We start from the raw sequence: 12,820 nt of genomic DNA, 5'->3' as shown, positions 1-12,820 counted from the left end.
TGGAACAGGAGGTGAATCCGACGCGTCCCTGCCCTCGGGAAGTTCGGGGGACGGTGGGGGGCGCACAGACCTAGGCTCTGACAGTGACACCCTGGGGTGCTAAAGAAGCCGCCAAGGCACTAGGACCCTCTGGGCGCCGGGCAGCCTTCCCGGAGGAGGTGAGGCCTAAACCAAGCCCTGAAGAATGGTTGAGTGTTGGCTTCAGGCAGACATTGCAGGGCATTCTTGGCGGAAGGACCTGAGATGTGAAAGAAACAGTCGCATTCTGGCAATCGCAAGGAGGTAGGTTGGAAGAAAGACGGGGAGATGGCGGAGACTGGCCCGGGGAGTGGCCCAAGACCAGTGAGGAGGGAGTGCAGAACAGTGTAGTTAGGGGAGTAGTGAAACCCCGGGGCCAGGAATCTTGCAGCAGCTGGCCACTGGGCGGCGTGGAGGGCAGTGGCTGGGGGGAGGTCGGGTTCGGTTGGGGAAGCAAAGCCCAGAGAAGGAACAGTTCTGGTTCTGAGCAGGAGAAGCGCTCTCGCATTCATTCACCTACTGAGCAGCTGCTGTGGGTGGGGTCCTGGGGAGAGAAAGCAGAAAACTGACAAGCAGATATACTGAGCACGGGAAGGGTACTGCCGTGAACTTCAGAGGATGAGAGCCGTGGCGGGGCGCGGGGGGAGGTTTTCCGATTCGTAGGAGCTGTGTTGCAGACGCTTTTCCAGGCACGCGGTACTTGTGTAGAGATTTGAGGGAAGTGTGTGGCCCGTGCTGTTGTGGAGGAAGGCGGGGTGGATTGCACACAGGGCACATGTTTGAGCAGTCAAGTAAAGATGCTGCGTTGGAACTGGCGGCGCTGGTCTGAAGTTTATGGCAGGAGTGGGAGCTGGTGCGTTGTGAACCCAGAGAGTGTATGACCCACCGAGGCCGTGAGCACAGATGGAGAGAAGTCCCCCAGGACAAGCCCCGAGGCTTTACTGTTAAGAAATTGGGGGAATGAAGACCAGGAAGGAACGCCAGGGAAATAGGAGAACTAAGTGGGAGTGTGTTGGGAAAGTCAGACGGAGAGCATGTGTCCAGGATAAAGTGATAACTGTGTCAGGTGCTGCTGGTCAATGTGAGCACCAGCAGTGACCTTGATCAGATCGGTGTTTTAAAAAATGATTTACTGGGGGCTGATGCTATGGCGTGGTGGGTAAAAGCTTCTGCTTGCAGTGCCGGCATCCCATATAGGTGCTGGTTCTAGTCCTGGCTGTTCCACTTCCGATCCAGCTCTCTGCTATGGCCTGGGAAAACAGTGGAAGATGGCCCAAGTCCTTGGGACCCTGCACCCATGTGGGAGACCCAGAAGAAGCTCCTGGCCCCAGGCTTCAGATCGGCCAGGCTACAGCCGTTGCAGCCATTTGGAGATTGAACTAGTGGATGGAGAACCTCTCGCTTTCTCTCTTTGCCTGTAACTCTACCTTTCAAATAAAAATAAATGAATCTTGGCCGGTGCCATGGCTTAACAGGCTAATCCTCCACCTTGCGGCGCTGGCACACCGGGTCCTAGTTCCGGTTGGGGCGCCGGATTCTATCCCGGTTGCCCCTCTTCCAGGCCAGCTCTCTGCTATGGCCCGGGAAGGCAGTGGAGGATGGCCCAAGTCCTTGGGCCCTGCACCTGCATGGGAGACCAGGAGAAGCACCTGGCTCCTGGCTTCGGATCAGCACAATGCATTGGCCGCAGCGGCCATTGGAGGTTGAACCAATGGCAAAAAGGAAGACCTTTCTCTCTGTCTCTCTCTCTCACTATCCACTCTGCCTGTCAAAAAAAAAAAAAAATCTTTAAAACATTTATTTGAAAGGTAGAATGGTGGGGAGGGGGAGGAAGTGAGGGAGGGAGGATAGGTGTGCGGGGGAACCATCCATTGGTTTACTCCCCAAATGGCTGGGGCTGGTCCAGGCTGAAGCCAGGAGCCAAGAAGTCCATCCTGGTTTCCTTTGTGGGTGGCAGCAGCCCATGTGCCTGGTCAGCTCCTGCTGCCTCCCCAGGAACATTACAGGGAGCTGGATTTGGAAGCAGAGTAGCTGGGACTTGAACCGGTGTTAGTGTTGCAAGCGGCAGCTTAACCCACTGCACCACATTGCTAGCCTTGATCAGATCTATTTTTTAAAGATTTATTTGTTTATTTGAAAGTCAGAGTTGCACAGAGAGAGGAGAGGGAGAGAGGGAGGTGTCTTCCATCTGCTGGTTCACTCCCCAATTGGCCACAACGGCCAGAGCTGCGCTGATCCGAAGGCAGGAGCCAGGAACTTCTTCCGGGTTTCCCACGTGGGTGCAGGGGCCCAAGGACTTGGACCATCTTCTATTGCTATCCCAGGCCATAGCAGAGAGCTGGATTGGAAGTGGAGCAGCTGGGACTAGAACTGGTGCCCAAATGGGATGCTGGTGCTTCAGGCCAGGGCGTTAACCCAGTGAGCCACAGCACCGGCCCAATCAGATCTATTTTAATGGAGAACAAGAGACTTATGCTTGTTTGGAGTGAATTTAAGAGAGAACAGGGAGCCGGTGCTCAATAGGCTAATCCTCCGCCTGCGGCACCGGCACACTGGGTTCTAGTCCTGGTTGGGGCACCTGATTCTGTCCCGGTTGCCCCTCTTTCATTCCAGCTCTCTGCTGTGGCCTGGGAGTGCAGTGGAGGATGGCCCAGGTTCTTGGGCCCTGCACCCACATGGGAGACCAGGAGAAGTACCTGGCTCCCAGCTTTGGATCAGCGCGGTGCGCGGGCCACAGCGGCCATTGGAGGGTGAACCGATGGCAAAAAGGAAGACCTTTCTCTCTGTCTCTCTCTCTCACTGTCCACTCTGCCTGTCAAAAAATAAAATAAAATAAAATAAAATAAAATAAAATAAAATAAAATAAAATAAAATAAAAGAGAGAACAGGGGGCTGGTGTATGGTGTTGCAGGTTAAGCTGCTGACTACAATGCCAGCATCCCATATGAGTACAGTTCAAGACCCAGCTATTCCACTTCCAATTCAGCTCCCTACTAATGTGCCTGGGAAAGCCGCAGTGGATGGCCCAAGTACTTGGACCCCTGCCACTCATGTGAGAGACCCAAATGGAGTTCCAGCCTCCTGGCTTCAGGCTGGCCCAGCTCGTCATTGTGGCCATTTGGGGAGTGACCTAGCAGATGGAATATGGCTCTCTCTTTTTCTCTCTCTTCACCTCTGTCTTTCAAATAAATAAACAAATCTTTTAAAAAGAGAACAGGAAAGAAGGAATTGGAGACTGGGTGTAGGTGATTCAAGGTACTGTTCTGCAGTGAGGAGCAGTGGAGGGAGAATGGAGGGTTGTAGCTAGGTGGGTGTGGGTGCAAGTGGTGGTTCTGTTTTATTTTTTAAGGTGGAGAAATAACAGCCTGTGTTTATCCTCATGGAGAGGATCCAGTAGAGAGGAAGACAGATGATGTAGGAGAGAGGAGAAATGCTGACTTGGGTCCCGGAGCAGGCAAGGGAGCTCACGGGCTGCAGCCTCTCTTGGGAGAGACTGGATTGGCCTGAGCCCTGAGCCTCGGATGACCTCTGGGAAGATACTGCAGGCAGGAGCCAGGCCCGGGATTAGCTTGGATTTGCTGAAGTTTCTCTCTGCTTCCCCAAAAAACAGATTCTAAGTTGTATTTGAACAGATGGCCCAGTGGAGACAGGGCGTTCCAGGTAGGGCCAGGCACACTCAGGCACTCAAACTGGCTAAGGGCAACCGGGCAGGAGGACGTGGGTGGAGCCAGTGGGTGGGGTGGGACTGAGAGGATGCTGTAGGCAGAAGGCAGCCCCAGAGGCCCCATCAGCTTGGTCCACCCAGACAGCTGAGGCTGTAGCAGTTTATAGGCTGGGTGAATGCTGAACACAGAGATTAGAATCCTGGGGAGGGGCTCTGTCCTTGCTCTCCGGACCTCAGGCTGAGGGGAGTCCATCATTTGGTGGGTATGAGATTCCTCCTCTTGCTTTCCCGGAGCCCAGCCTAGTTGTGGGGGGGGGGGGTGCTGAGCCCAGCCTAGTTGGGGGGGGGGCTTGCTGGAGGAAATGGATGCTGGGGTGCTAGTGAGGGCGTCAGCCACCCAGACCCCTGGCTGCCCAGACTCTGGGCTGAGCAAGGCTGGAGCAGCGGCAGTGTGACGCACAGGGCCTCCTGGGCTTCTGGCCACACCCATTCATGCTGGTCTTTGCATCCGCTTTTGTTCTCTAGAGGCTGACACAGTGGGGAGCTGGAGCAGCCCGGCTGGATGTGACCTCCAGGACAGAATGGTGCTGGACTCAGGGGCTCAGGTGTACGAGCAGACACCCCCCAGCCCACCAGCCATTCCCTCGTCACTGCGGCCTAGACTGAAGCCCTCAGACAGAGATGGGCCATCCCTGTACCCCTGGCCTCAGTCCCTGGCCTTGCCTCTGGCTCTGGCAGTCCCCTCAGCACTACAGCCCCAATCTAAGCAGCAGCCCTTCTCAAAGCTGCCCTTGGGCCACCGTAGCCACATGTGTCGAAGTGAGAGCACCCACTCCATAAATAGTACTGGCCGGCAGGGACGTGGCACCCAGGGACAGGCCCCAGCAAGGCGGAGCCGGGACTCCAGTTGGGGCGCCCTACGGCCTGCGGCTTCCTTGCCTCACATTGCTAAGACTCAGAGGAACGCGGGCAATGGGGCCAGCAAGAGCCCCTGCATGCTGGTGGCCCTGCGACCAACGAACATGGACCGCGAGCGGGACAAGTTCTTCCAGTCCCATTACACCTATAACCCACAGTTTGAGTATCAGGAGCCCATGCCCACGGCTGTGCTGGAGAAATATTGTGAGGCCTCTGGACAGTTCATCCATCAGGTCAGTGTAGCCTGGCCACCTCCCCCCAGCCCTGAGTACCCAAGGGCCCTCGCCTGACCAGCCACTGTCACCTGTGTACAGGCAGTTGGCATCATCGAGGCTGTCCTGGAGAAGTTTGGCACCTATGAGCACTTTGAGGCTGCCACTGGGGGCCAGCTGCTGACCAAGTGCCAGATTTGGTCCATCGTGCGCAAATACATGCAGAAGGAGGGCTGCGTTGGGGAGGTGAGCCTGCCTTGCCTGCACAGCCCCGCCTCTGCGTGCCCTACACCAGGCTGCCTGGCGGCCGGTCCCAGACCTGCTCCATACCTCCCCAGACAACCCCACTGCCCTTGCCCTAGTCGGGTGGCAGCTGGCAGCCAGCAGTGGGGTGGGGGTGGGGATGGCCTGGCTGCGCTGTGGCATCTGTGGGCCCACCCTGCCCAGCTCCAGGGCTGGCAGCCATGGCTCTAAGCTCTGCTGCCTGTAGGTCGTGGTGCAGCTGAGTGAGGACCTGCTGTCCCAGGCCGTGATGATGGTGGAGAACAGTCGACCCACACTGGCCATCAACCTGACTGGAGCCCGCCAGTATTGGCTGGAGGGCATGCTGCGGCACGAAATAGGTCAGGGCATGGGTAGGCGGGAGTTGGGCGGGGATGAGGGGGGCTGGGCGGTGAGGGGCCCCAGTAACCCCCCTTTGGTTTCTCTCCACTCCCTCCGAGAAACTGGCTCCCCTCTCTCGCAGAGGTAGTCCAGAATGTGCCTGCACACCGTGTGTACTCACCGTCAACTCTTGGCTCTCTTTGGGGATCTTTTTCTCTCTCTCCTCCCTCTCTGGTTTCCCTAAACCGTGGAAGCAAGGCTGCTGAGGTCCTGAAAGGCCACAGGGAGAACGCCGAGGGTCCTTCCAGTCCAGGCAGCACTCGGGGAACGCCAGGGTGGTTGGAAGGCCAGATCCTGGGAATAGAATTGGCCGGAGGACACTGAGCCCAGTTTAGGAGGGCGTAGGCCAGGCTGGGCAGGGAGGAGCAAGACACTAATCACTGTTTCTATCTGTCCCTCCTTGGCAAGAATTGTATTGCTGTGGGCAAGAGGTTTAAGCTGGGGCTTGCAGTGCGACTGTCAAAATGCTGTGCGCACGGGGCGTGGTGTGTGTGTGCCTTATATCCAGCGGACAGCGGGGCGTGTGTGTGGCCGGCCCTCCCTGGGTCCCGGTGCGAGTTCGCCCGAGGAAGGTCTTCACACTGGCCAGGGCTGGGCGAGTAGGGCTCTTCTGGCGCCGCAGAAGCCCTTGTGCTAGGGCCTGAGCTCGGGTGCGTGTGGACACAGGCATCACCGCCAGAGGCCGGGCCAGCTGAGTGCCCCGCCCAGCGCTGCCTCCCCCTGGCCCTCCCTGCAGGCACCCACTACCTGCGGGGCGTGAACAACGCGCAGCAGCCGTGGCACAGCGCTGAGGGCCGGCTGCGATACGGGCTGCGGCCGGCCAACCCCACCGAGGAGGGCCTGGCCAGCCTGCACAGCGTGCTGTTCCGCAAGCAGCCGTTCCTGTGGCGCGCGGCGCTGCTCTACTACACCATCCACCGCGCGGAGCACATGTCCTTCCGCCAGCTCTTCCAGGACCTGGCGCGCTACGTGCAGGACGCGGACGTGCGCTGGGAGTACTGCGTGCGCGCCAAGCGGGGCCAGACCGACACCTCGAAGCCCGGTAGGCGGGGAAGAGGCTGAGCGGGGGCGCGGGGCGGGAGTCGGCGGCCAGGACTCAGCGCCCTCCCACACTCACAGGCTGCTTCAGCAAGGACCAGGTGTACCTGGACGGCATCGTGCGCATTCTGCGGCACCGGCGGACCATCGATTTCCCGCTGCTGACCTCTCTGGGCAAGGTGAGGGGCCGCACTGGCGCTCCCCGCCACCACAGGGGTCCCTCAGCCCGGTTCCTGCTCAGCTGCGGGCTGGGTGCCAGGGCTTTTGGAAGGCAGACGCAGGGGCTGGGCGGAGGACATGGAATGACAACCTGGCAGTCAAAGCAGGTACCAGAGCCAAGCCTGCAGGTGTGTGTGCAGCTCCCGCTTCTCAAAGGAGGTGAGCAGGCCAGGCAGGCCTGGGGAGGGAGGCTGGAGAAACGCCTTGGACACTGTGCCGGATGGGCAGACGTTCCAGAATGAGGGAAGTGGATCCCATTGGAAGCCACGGGGAGTTGGGAGAGCTGTACACAAAGGGGGTGGCACAGATGTTAGCTTTAAAAGGCTCTCCCTGAAGGCATGAAGTTTGTGTTTCTTAACTAAAAGGTTTCTGGGGCGGGGGGGGGGGGGGAGGAACCAGAAAGCTACTAACAACCCCCCCCCCCCAAAAAAGGGCTCCCCCTGGATATCAGGGAGGTGGATTGGAGAGGCCTAGGGAAGTGGGCATGGGGGCAGGAAGAGGAGGCCCGGCCTGTGGTGGTCTGGCCTAACCCTGGCAGTGGCCATGCAATGAGAGAGGAAGGGGGCAGCTTTTCAGAGAGCAGAATGCTTTTAACTCAGTGTATAACCTGAGTGGGAGGGTGGGAGTCGAGGCCCCCTCTCTGGAATCTGACCTGGGTGATGGTGAAGAGGATGGGCTGGCATACATTGGCACCCAGGGGTTTGGTGTTTGGTATGGGGAGGTGCCTGGGAGATAGGGAGGGGGTGGTGTTCAGGAGAGGGAAAGCTGGGCTGGGGAAGGGGGTGAGGTCCTGTGGCATAGATGATCAAAGAGGGCGTTGGGAGAGGAGCAGACCCTGGACTGAGCCCACAGTATGTGGCATTGGTAGGGGATGGGGCAGTGGGCTGCCCATGGTGAGCCAGGGCCAGATGCACCTGGGACCCACTTCCTCCCTCCAGGTATCCTATGAGGATGTGGACCAGCTGCGGCCCCATGGAGTGCTGGACAACACCCGGGTGCCCCACTTCATGCAGGACTTGGCACGCTACCGGCAGCAGCTGGAACACATCATGGCCACCAACCGGCTGGACGAGGCAGAGCTGGGCCGCCTGCTGCCCGATTGATGCTGGCTGGGGGCCAGCCACAGGTAGCGGCCCTGGACAGAGGACTGCAGATCAGCTCCCAGAACATGAAGCACTCTGCTCTGTGCTTTCACGGCCCGGTGTTTCTTAGGGGCACTGGGGGAGGTGGGAGACATCCGGGGAAGAGCAGCAGCAACATCAGCGGGTTTGTGTCCACTGTTTGCCTCCCGGGGGCCCGGCAGCAGCCCCCGCAACCCCTGAGCTGCCCTCCTGCCTCTGGCTCTCTGTTGAGCAGAGGGGGAGCCTGGGGGCGGGAAGAAGCTGAGCCGTGATGGGGATGTGGGGTGACCTGGGGGTAGAAACTTGTCCATGCATGAGATAGTTTTGGGCGTCTGGTCCAGTCTCTCCCTTCCCCCACCTGGCCCCTTGGTGCTCCTTCAGCATCCATGCTGTCTACCTCTCACTGGGTCCTGGTAGGGGCTGGGATCCCTTCTCCTGCAGTGATTGTCTGAGCCTGGCTTTCTCACGGGCTCAAAGGGCAGGGGTCCTGGTAGTGGAGAACCATCTGGGCTGGGGTTTGCTTTCCAGCATTTTGCCTCTCTCTGCCTATGTATTTATCCCATATTTATGTGTCTACTTCCTGCGTCTGGGAGGCAGCAACTCGACACTGCTGGCAGGCACAGATTGTTCTAGCTCTACTCTCGTATCGCGCGCGCACACACACACACACACTGAGCTCCTGGCACTGTGAGTCCAGCCCAGGAACTCTGCTAGCCCCACCCCCACCCCCTCCACAGCCTCTGCTGTTGCTGTCTTTGCCCACATTGTCACAGCTGGTCTGTGGCAGAGGTTGGCATACCCTGGGAACAGCTGCAGTGGAGCGTGAGGGGCAGGCCCCCAGGGTTTGTTGTCCCAAGTCCTGAGCCTGCCCTGGACCAGGAGAGGTACAGAGGTGATTGTCGCTTCCAGTCTCACAGCGGACTCAGCTGCGCGACGCTGACCCAGCCTCGCTCCTACTCTTGGCTTTAATTTTCCCATCTGTACAATGCAGACACACAACTGGAAAGTCCTCATTCATTTAGTTAAGCAATATGTACAGAGCGCTGTTTACCAGTTACCCGTTAGAACCTCTCCCAGCTCCCATTTCAGAGGGAAACCATTAAAACCATTAAACAGCAGTTACAATGGTGCGTGCGGCCTCTGTCTAACTCCAGGTTCCTTGCTGTCCACCTCTTCTGATTTCACTGCCAAAGGCTGTGAGCTGAGCCTCTCTAAATGGACAGAAGTCCCCCTTCCCGGGTTCTCTACACCTGGCCCAGGGCTTCCATGGCGCGGACCTGGTGGGCTCCCCGGCTCCTGAGGGGAAGAGTTTGCGGGAAGAATGGAGCTGTGACATGGGCCATGAGGAGGTGGGGCACAGACTGTCCAGATCCCGGGACTCAGGGCTGCATGCCACCTGCCCTCAGTGCCTGGGCAAACAGCACAGTTGTGGGGAGAGCCCAGGCCAGGCCGACTGTCTGGAGTTTATTCACTTGTAGCTGTGTTAGGCCAGCCTTGGGGGCAGGCATTCCATCCGGCCCCATCCAGCACAGGCCTGGGTGGGGAAAGCTCTGGCCTTCAGGAATCTAGAAGTGAAGGGGATAGTGGTCAGTAAGCCGGGGCTCCCGCTCCTGCTCCCTGGCCACGCCCGCCCTCCTAGCCTGCACGGGTTGTGTGATCTCACACCTTCAGACTCATCAGCCTCCGGCTCGGGCTCGGGCTCCGGCTCCGGCTCCGGCTCTGGTTCCAGTTCTGGCTCTGGTTCTGCCTCTGGTTCTGGCTCCAGATCCTGTTCAGCCCCTTCAGCTTCTGGCTCTGGCTCCTCTGGGGTCCCGGATTGCACGGCCTCCGATCCTTCAGGACCCCCAGCCTCATCGTGGTCTGAAGCTCCAGGTAGCCCAGGGCATAGGCTGCCGGAACCAGGTGCCTCAGGCGTCCAGTGGCCGGGGCACGGGGGGTCATAGCTGCGGTCCCGGTAGCCTGGGGCGGAAGTGGGAGGGTCTCAAGCTCAATTGACTTCTTTGCAGTCACCTCAGCTCGCGCTTCTTGGAAAAATAACCCCGCCCTCCAATTAGCCTATGCCCCGCCCCGAGCCACGCCCCCACCGCGGTCTGGCCCCCACCCGACGCGCGCTCACCGGGCCCCACGTGCTGCCAGTCCCAGGCCGGGTCGGGCGCGCGCGCGGTTTGCTGGGCACAGCGCAGCAGCTCCTGGCAGGCGGCCTCGCCCTTGCTCTGCACCAGCAGAAGCAGGCGGCGCACCCTGCGCTCGGCGTCCGGCAGGGCGTCCAACGCCTCGTACTCGGGCCCGTTGAGCACGCCCCGCGCCAGCAGCGCGTCCAGCAGCAGCCCCGAGTCCGCCTGCAGCGTCTCCACCAGGCGCTTCCGCTCGCGGTCGATGGTCTCCGACGGCCTCTCCTGCGCGTTGCCCATCGTCCGGGCTGTGTGAAGGAGAGACGTAGTGAGGGCCGGGGCTGTTCTGCGCTGGCCGCTCTCCCAGAGCCCCGCTAGATACCCGTGGCTGTGACGGCTGCACCACGCAGGACCTGCACGACCCCGCCCGAACCTGTCCTCCTGCGCCTCCGACCGCGGCTGTCCTGTCTCCTTCCCAGGCTCCTCCTCCCCCTCACGTCAGCTCTGGGCCCTCCCCGCCTGAGCCCCGGGCTTGCAGATGCCGCCACAGCTTATCCGCTTGAGCCTTTTTCTTTCCCAAACCTGCTCCCCGCCTCAACGGGAAGATAAACTGGATGGCCCGCAGCCGACTCGCACTCAGGGCCTCTCCCATCCGTCTCCTGAGTGGTTCTCTCACCGTGGCACCCCTTAGCCCAGCCTTGTACCTCCTACCGGGACCCTGCAGAACCCTGGACGGGGCTCCCTGCCTCTGTACTCCCTGCTCTGGTCCCCTGGGCATCCACAGAACAAGGAGCTGAGGGCCCTGCCTGCTGCTGTCACCTTGTCCTGACCCTGAGGTCCAACTTCCCAGGACAGTCCCTGCCCCCATCCCCTCACCGCCACCCCCACCTTGTTGCAACCCCTGCTTGGTTGCACGGCCCTTCCTGGCTCCCTGGCACCTGGGCAGAGCTACCTGAATCTTCTCCACCAGCATCTGACGTCATCTGACACCCGGCAGTCTCCCTGCGGGCCTGGGCAGGACTCACTGCCATCTCTTGCTTGATACTAAGTAACTAAGGCCCAGCCCAGGAAAGCTACCAATGACTTCTTGCCAAACTTTTTTTTTTTTTCTTTCTCCAAGGGAACTCCTCATTGTGACAGAGTGTCTCTACGAAACAGTAGGTATTCAATGGAAATTAATGCATGGACGCTTGTGCATTTATTGCCAAATCCCCTCAGGTGGCTGGGCTCAGCTAGCAAGGCCCCGGGCACTTAAGAGGCCAAGAGGTCAGCCTCGGCTGGCTCCCTGCTTCAGCCCATCCCTCTGCCTTGGCTTTGCTGGTGCAGCCACGCCCCCGGGGATCACCTCTTCCCTTGGTGACCCTCGTTTGCTGCCGGGCTCCAAGAGGCTGGGCATCCTCTGGGAGAGGGGATTTAGTTCTTGCCCTCGTCCTGCCTCTAGCCTCTCCTGGTATGCTCTCACACTCTCCCGGGCCTCCTGCCCCCACTCCCACGTGGGAGGGTCAGCTCGCCCCACCAAGTGAGCAGGCACCAGAACTACCCCCTGCCTCTCCCTGCCTGCCGCGTCTGTGACTGATTCTGCCCCCTGTCTCAGCCTCCCTCAGCTCCTGCCAGTGGAGCTCATCTGTAAGGCCCCGCCCCCTCCATCCCACCACCCACACAACACAGTGACTGACAACCTTCTGGGGGAGGGCTTATTGTCCCAGCTTAGAGAGAGACTGTATGGAGGACTAGAATGTATCGCTCCAGCCTGCACAATAGTGAGATCGCTTGCTGCCACCACAGAGAACCCAGGCTACCTGCTCTGGCTACTGTAGCCACCTCCCTCAGCCCTGGATGGCCAGGTCCTTCCTCATGTCCCTTCACCATTCGGCCAGGCAGAGTGGTGTCACTATGTCCCGGGCACCTCTGAGCCTTTGCTGATGCTGTTCCCCAAGCCTGGGGTGCCCTTCCCCTCCCTACACTTCTGGACCCATCTCCCAAGACTCAAATATTCCCTTGTCCACTCCAGTGCCAGAGTGTCCCAAGGTAGTTCCTTCTTCCAGGTATCCCAGTGAGCAAGGCATACCCGCACTCCTGACCTTAATATCCCTGCGCGGCTTTCGGACGGTCGGCCAACCGGCGGGCACCGGGAGGGAGAGCGGAGCGGCACTTACTCTGGGTGACACAGAGGGGTGCGCAGACTGCGTCGCCCAGTCCTCCTGTCTCCCTCCTCTCTAACTTGCTTCATGTTAACCTCATTTCCCCGAGACCAGCCCTGTGCGTGCAAGGCGTGCGGAGCAGAGATCCAGCAGCGCTCACAGCTCTAAGGTGAACCCCGAAGTTAAGGCAGGGGTCAGAAGCCAGATGCTTCCCAAGGCACCAGGCGGCGACACGTGAGGCTGGCTCCCGGCCCCCGCCCCCCATCCCCACCTGCTGCACCCACCGGCTCTTCTGCTAGGCAGCAGGAGGTCGTGGGAAACGGCGGGCGCCTTTGCGCATGTGCGACCGCCAGGCTGCCCTTACCTCCCCAGCGCCCAGCGCCCAGCGCTCGAGCGGCCGGCCGAGTCCTGCGGCGGGGCGGGGCGGGGCTCGCAGACCACCTTCGTGCGCGGCTGCGGGTGGTGAGGCTGGTTCCGCCCTGTTTCCCTTCCCGCCCCCAGCCGGGAGGAGCGGGGCTCCGAGTCCGGTCCGCTACGGGCGGCCCCGCTCACGGGTCGGGCCTCGGCGGGGCGGGAGATGACGGTGCAGAAAGGGCCGGGCGGGGTGGGGGTGGGAGCAACAGCTGCGACGGGGGCGGGACGGCCGGGGCTGCCGGGAATGGCGGGGGGCGGGGGCGTCCTTGCCCCGCACCGGGAGCCGGGCTCCGCTTGCCCG

The 12,820-nt window shown here is 60.3% G+C and overlaps 2 protein-coding genes across 2 annotated transcripts; one reads left to right on the top strand and one right to left on the bottom strand.

Moving 5' to 3' along the window:
* Positions 1–4,263: 4,263 nt before the first annotated feature.
* On the top strand, positions 4,264–7,969 carry MATCAP1 (microtubule associated tyrosine carboxypeptidase 1). The gene is made up of 6 exons (XM_062177100.1): positions 4,264–4,833; positions 4,915–5,058; positions 5,303–5,435; positions 6,212–6,517; positions 6,595–6,692; positions 7,671–7,969. Exons 1-6 carry the CDS (start codon positions 4,264–4,266, stop codon positions 7,833–7,835), a joined length of 1,416 nt encoding a protein of 471 aa, XP_062033084.1. The 3' UTR covers positions 7,836–7,969.
* Positions 7,970–8,794: 825 nt separating this feature from the next.
* NOL3 (nucleolar protein 3) lies at positions 8,795–12,693 on the bottom strand. Its single transcript, XM_062177876.1, has 4 exons — positions 12,470–12,693; positions 9,970–10,272; positions 9,519–9,812; positions 8,795–9,418 (listed from the first exon to the last, which is right to left on the bottom strand). Exons 2-4 carry the CDS (start codon positions 10,262–10,264, stop codon positions 9,411–9,413), a joined length of 597 nt encoding a protein of 198 aa, XP_062033860.1. The 5' UTR covers positions 10,265–10,272; positions 12,470–12,693; the 3' UTR covers positions 8,795–9,410.
* Between the last annotated feature and the right edge of the window lie 127 nt (positions 12,694–12,820).

This window comes from Lepus europaeus, chromosome 19 (genome assembly GCF_033115175.1).
Source record: "Lepus europaeus isolate LE1 chromosome 19, mLepTim1.pri, whole genome shotgun sequence".
Taxonomy (NCBI): Eukaryota; Metazoa; Chordata; class Mammalia; order Lagomorpha; family Leporidae; genus Lepus; species Lepus europaeus.
This window is presented reverse-complemented; position numbering and strand designations above follow the sequence as displayed.

Coding starts and splice junctions, on each gene's coding strand:
- NOL3 (XM_062177876.1), bottom strand. CDS start 10,264: ATGGGCAACGCGCAGGAGAGGCCGTCGGAGACCATCGACCGCGAGCGG. Junction 9,813..9,969: donor CTGGCAGCACGTGGGGCCCG/GTGAGCGCGCGT, acceptor CTTCCGCCCCAG/GCTACCGGGACCGCAGCTAT.
- MATCAP1 (XM_062177100.1), top strand. CDS start 4,264: ATGGTGCTGGACTCAGGGGCTCAGGTGTACGAGCAGACACCCCCCAGC. Junction 5,059..5,302: donor AGGAGGGCTGCGTTGGGGAG/GTGAGCCTGCCT, acceptor TGCTGCCTGTAG/GTCGTGGTGCAGCTGAGTGA. Junction 6,518..6,594: donor GACCGACACCTCGAAGCCCG/GTAGGCGGGGAA, acceptor CCACACTCACAG/GCTGCTTCAGCAAGGACCAG.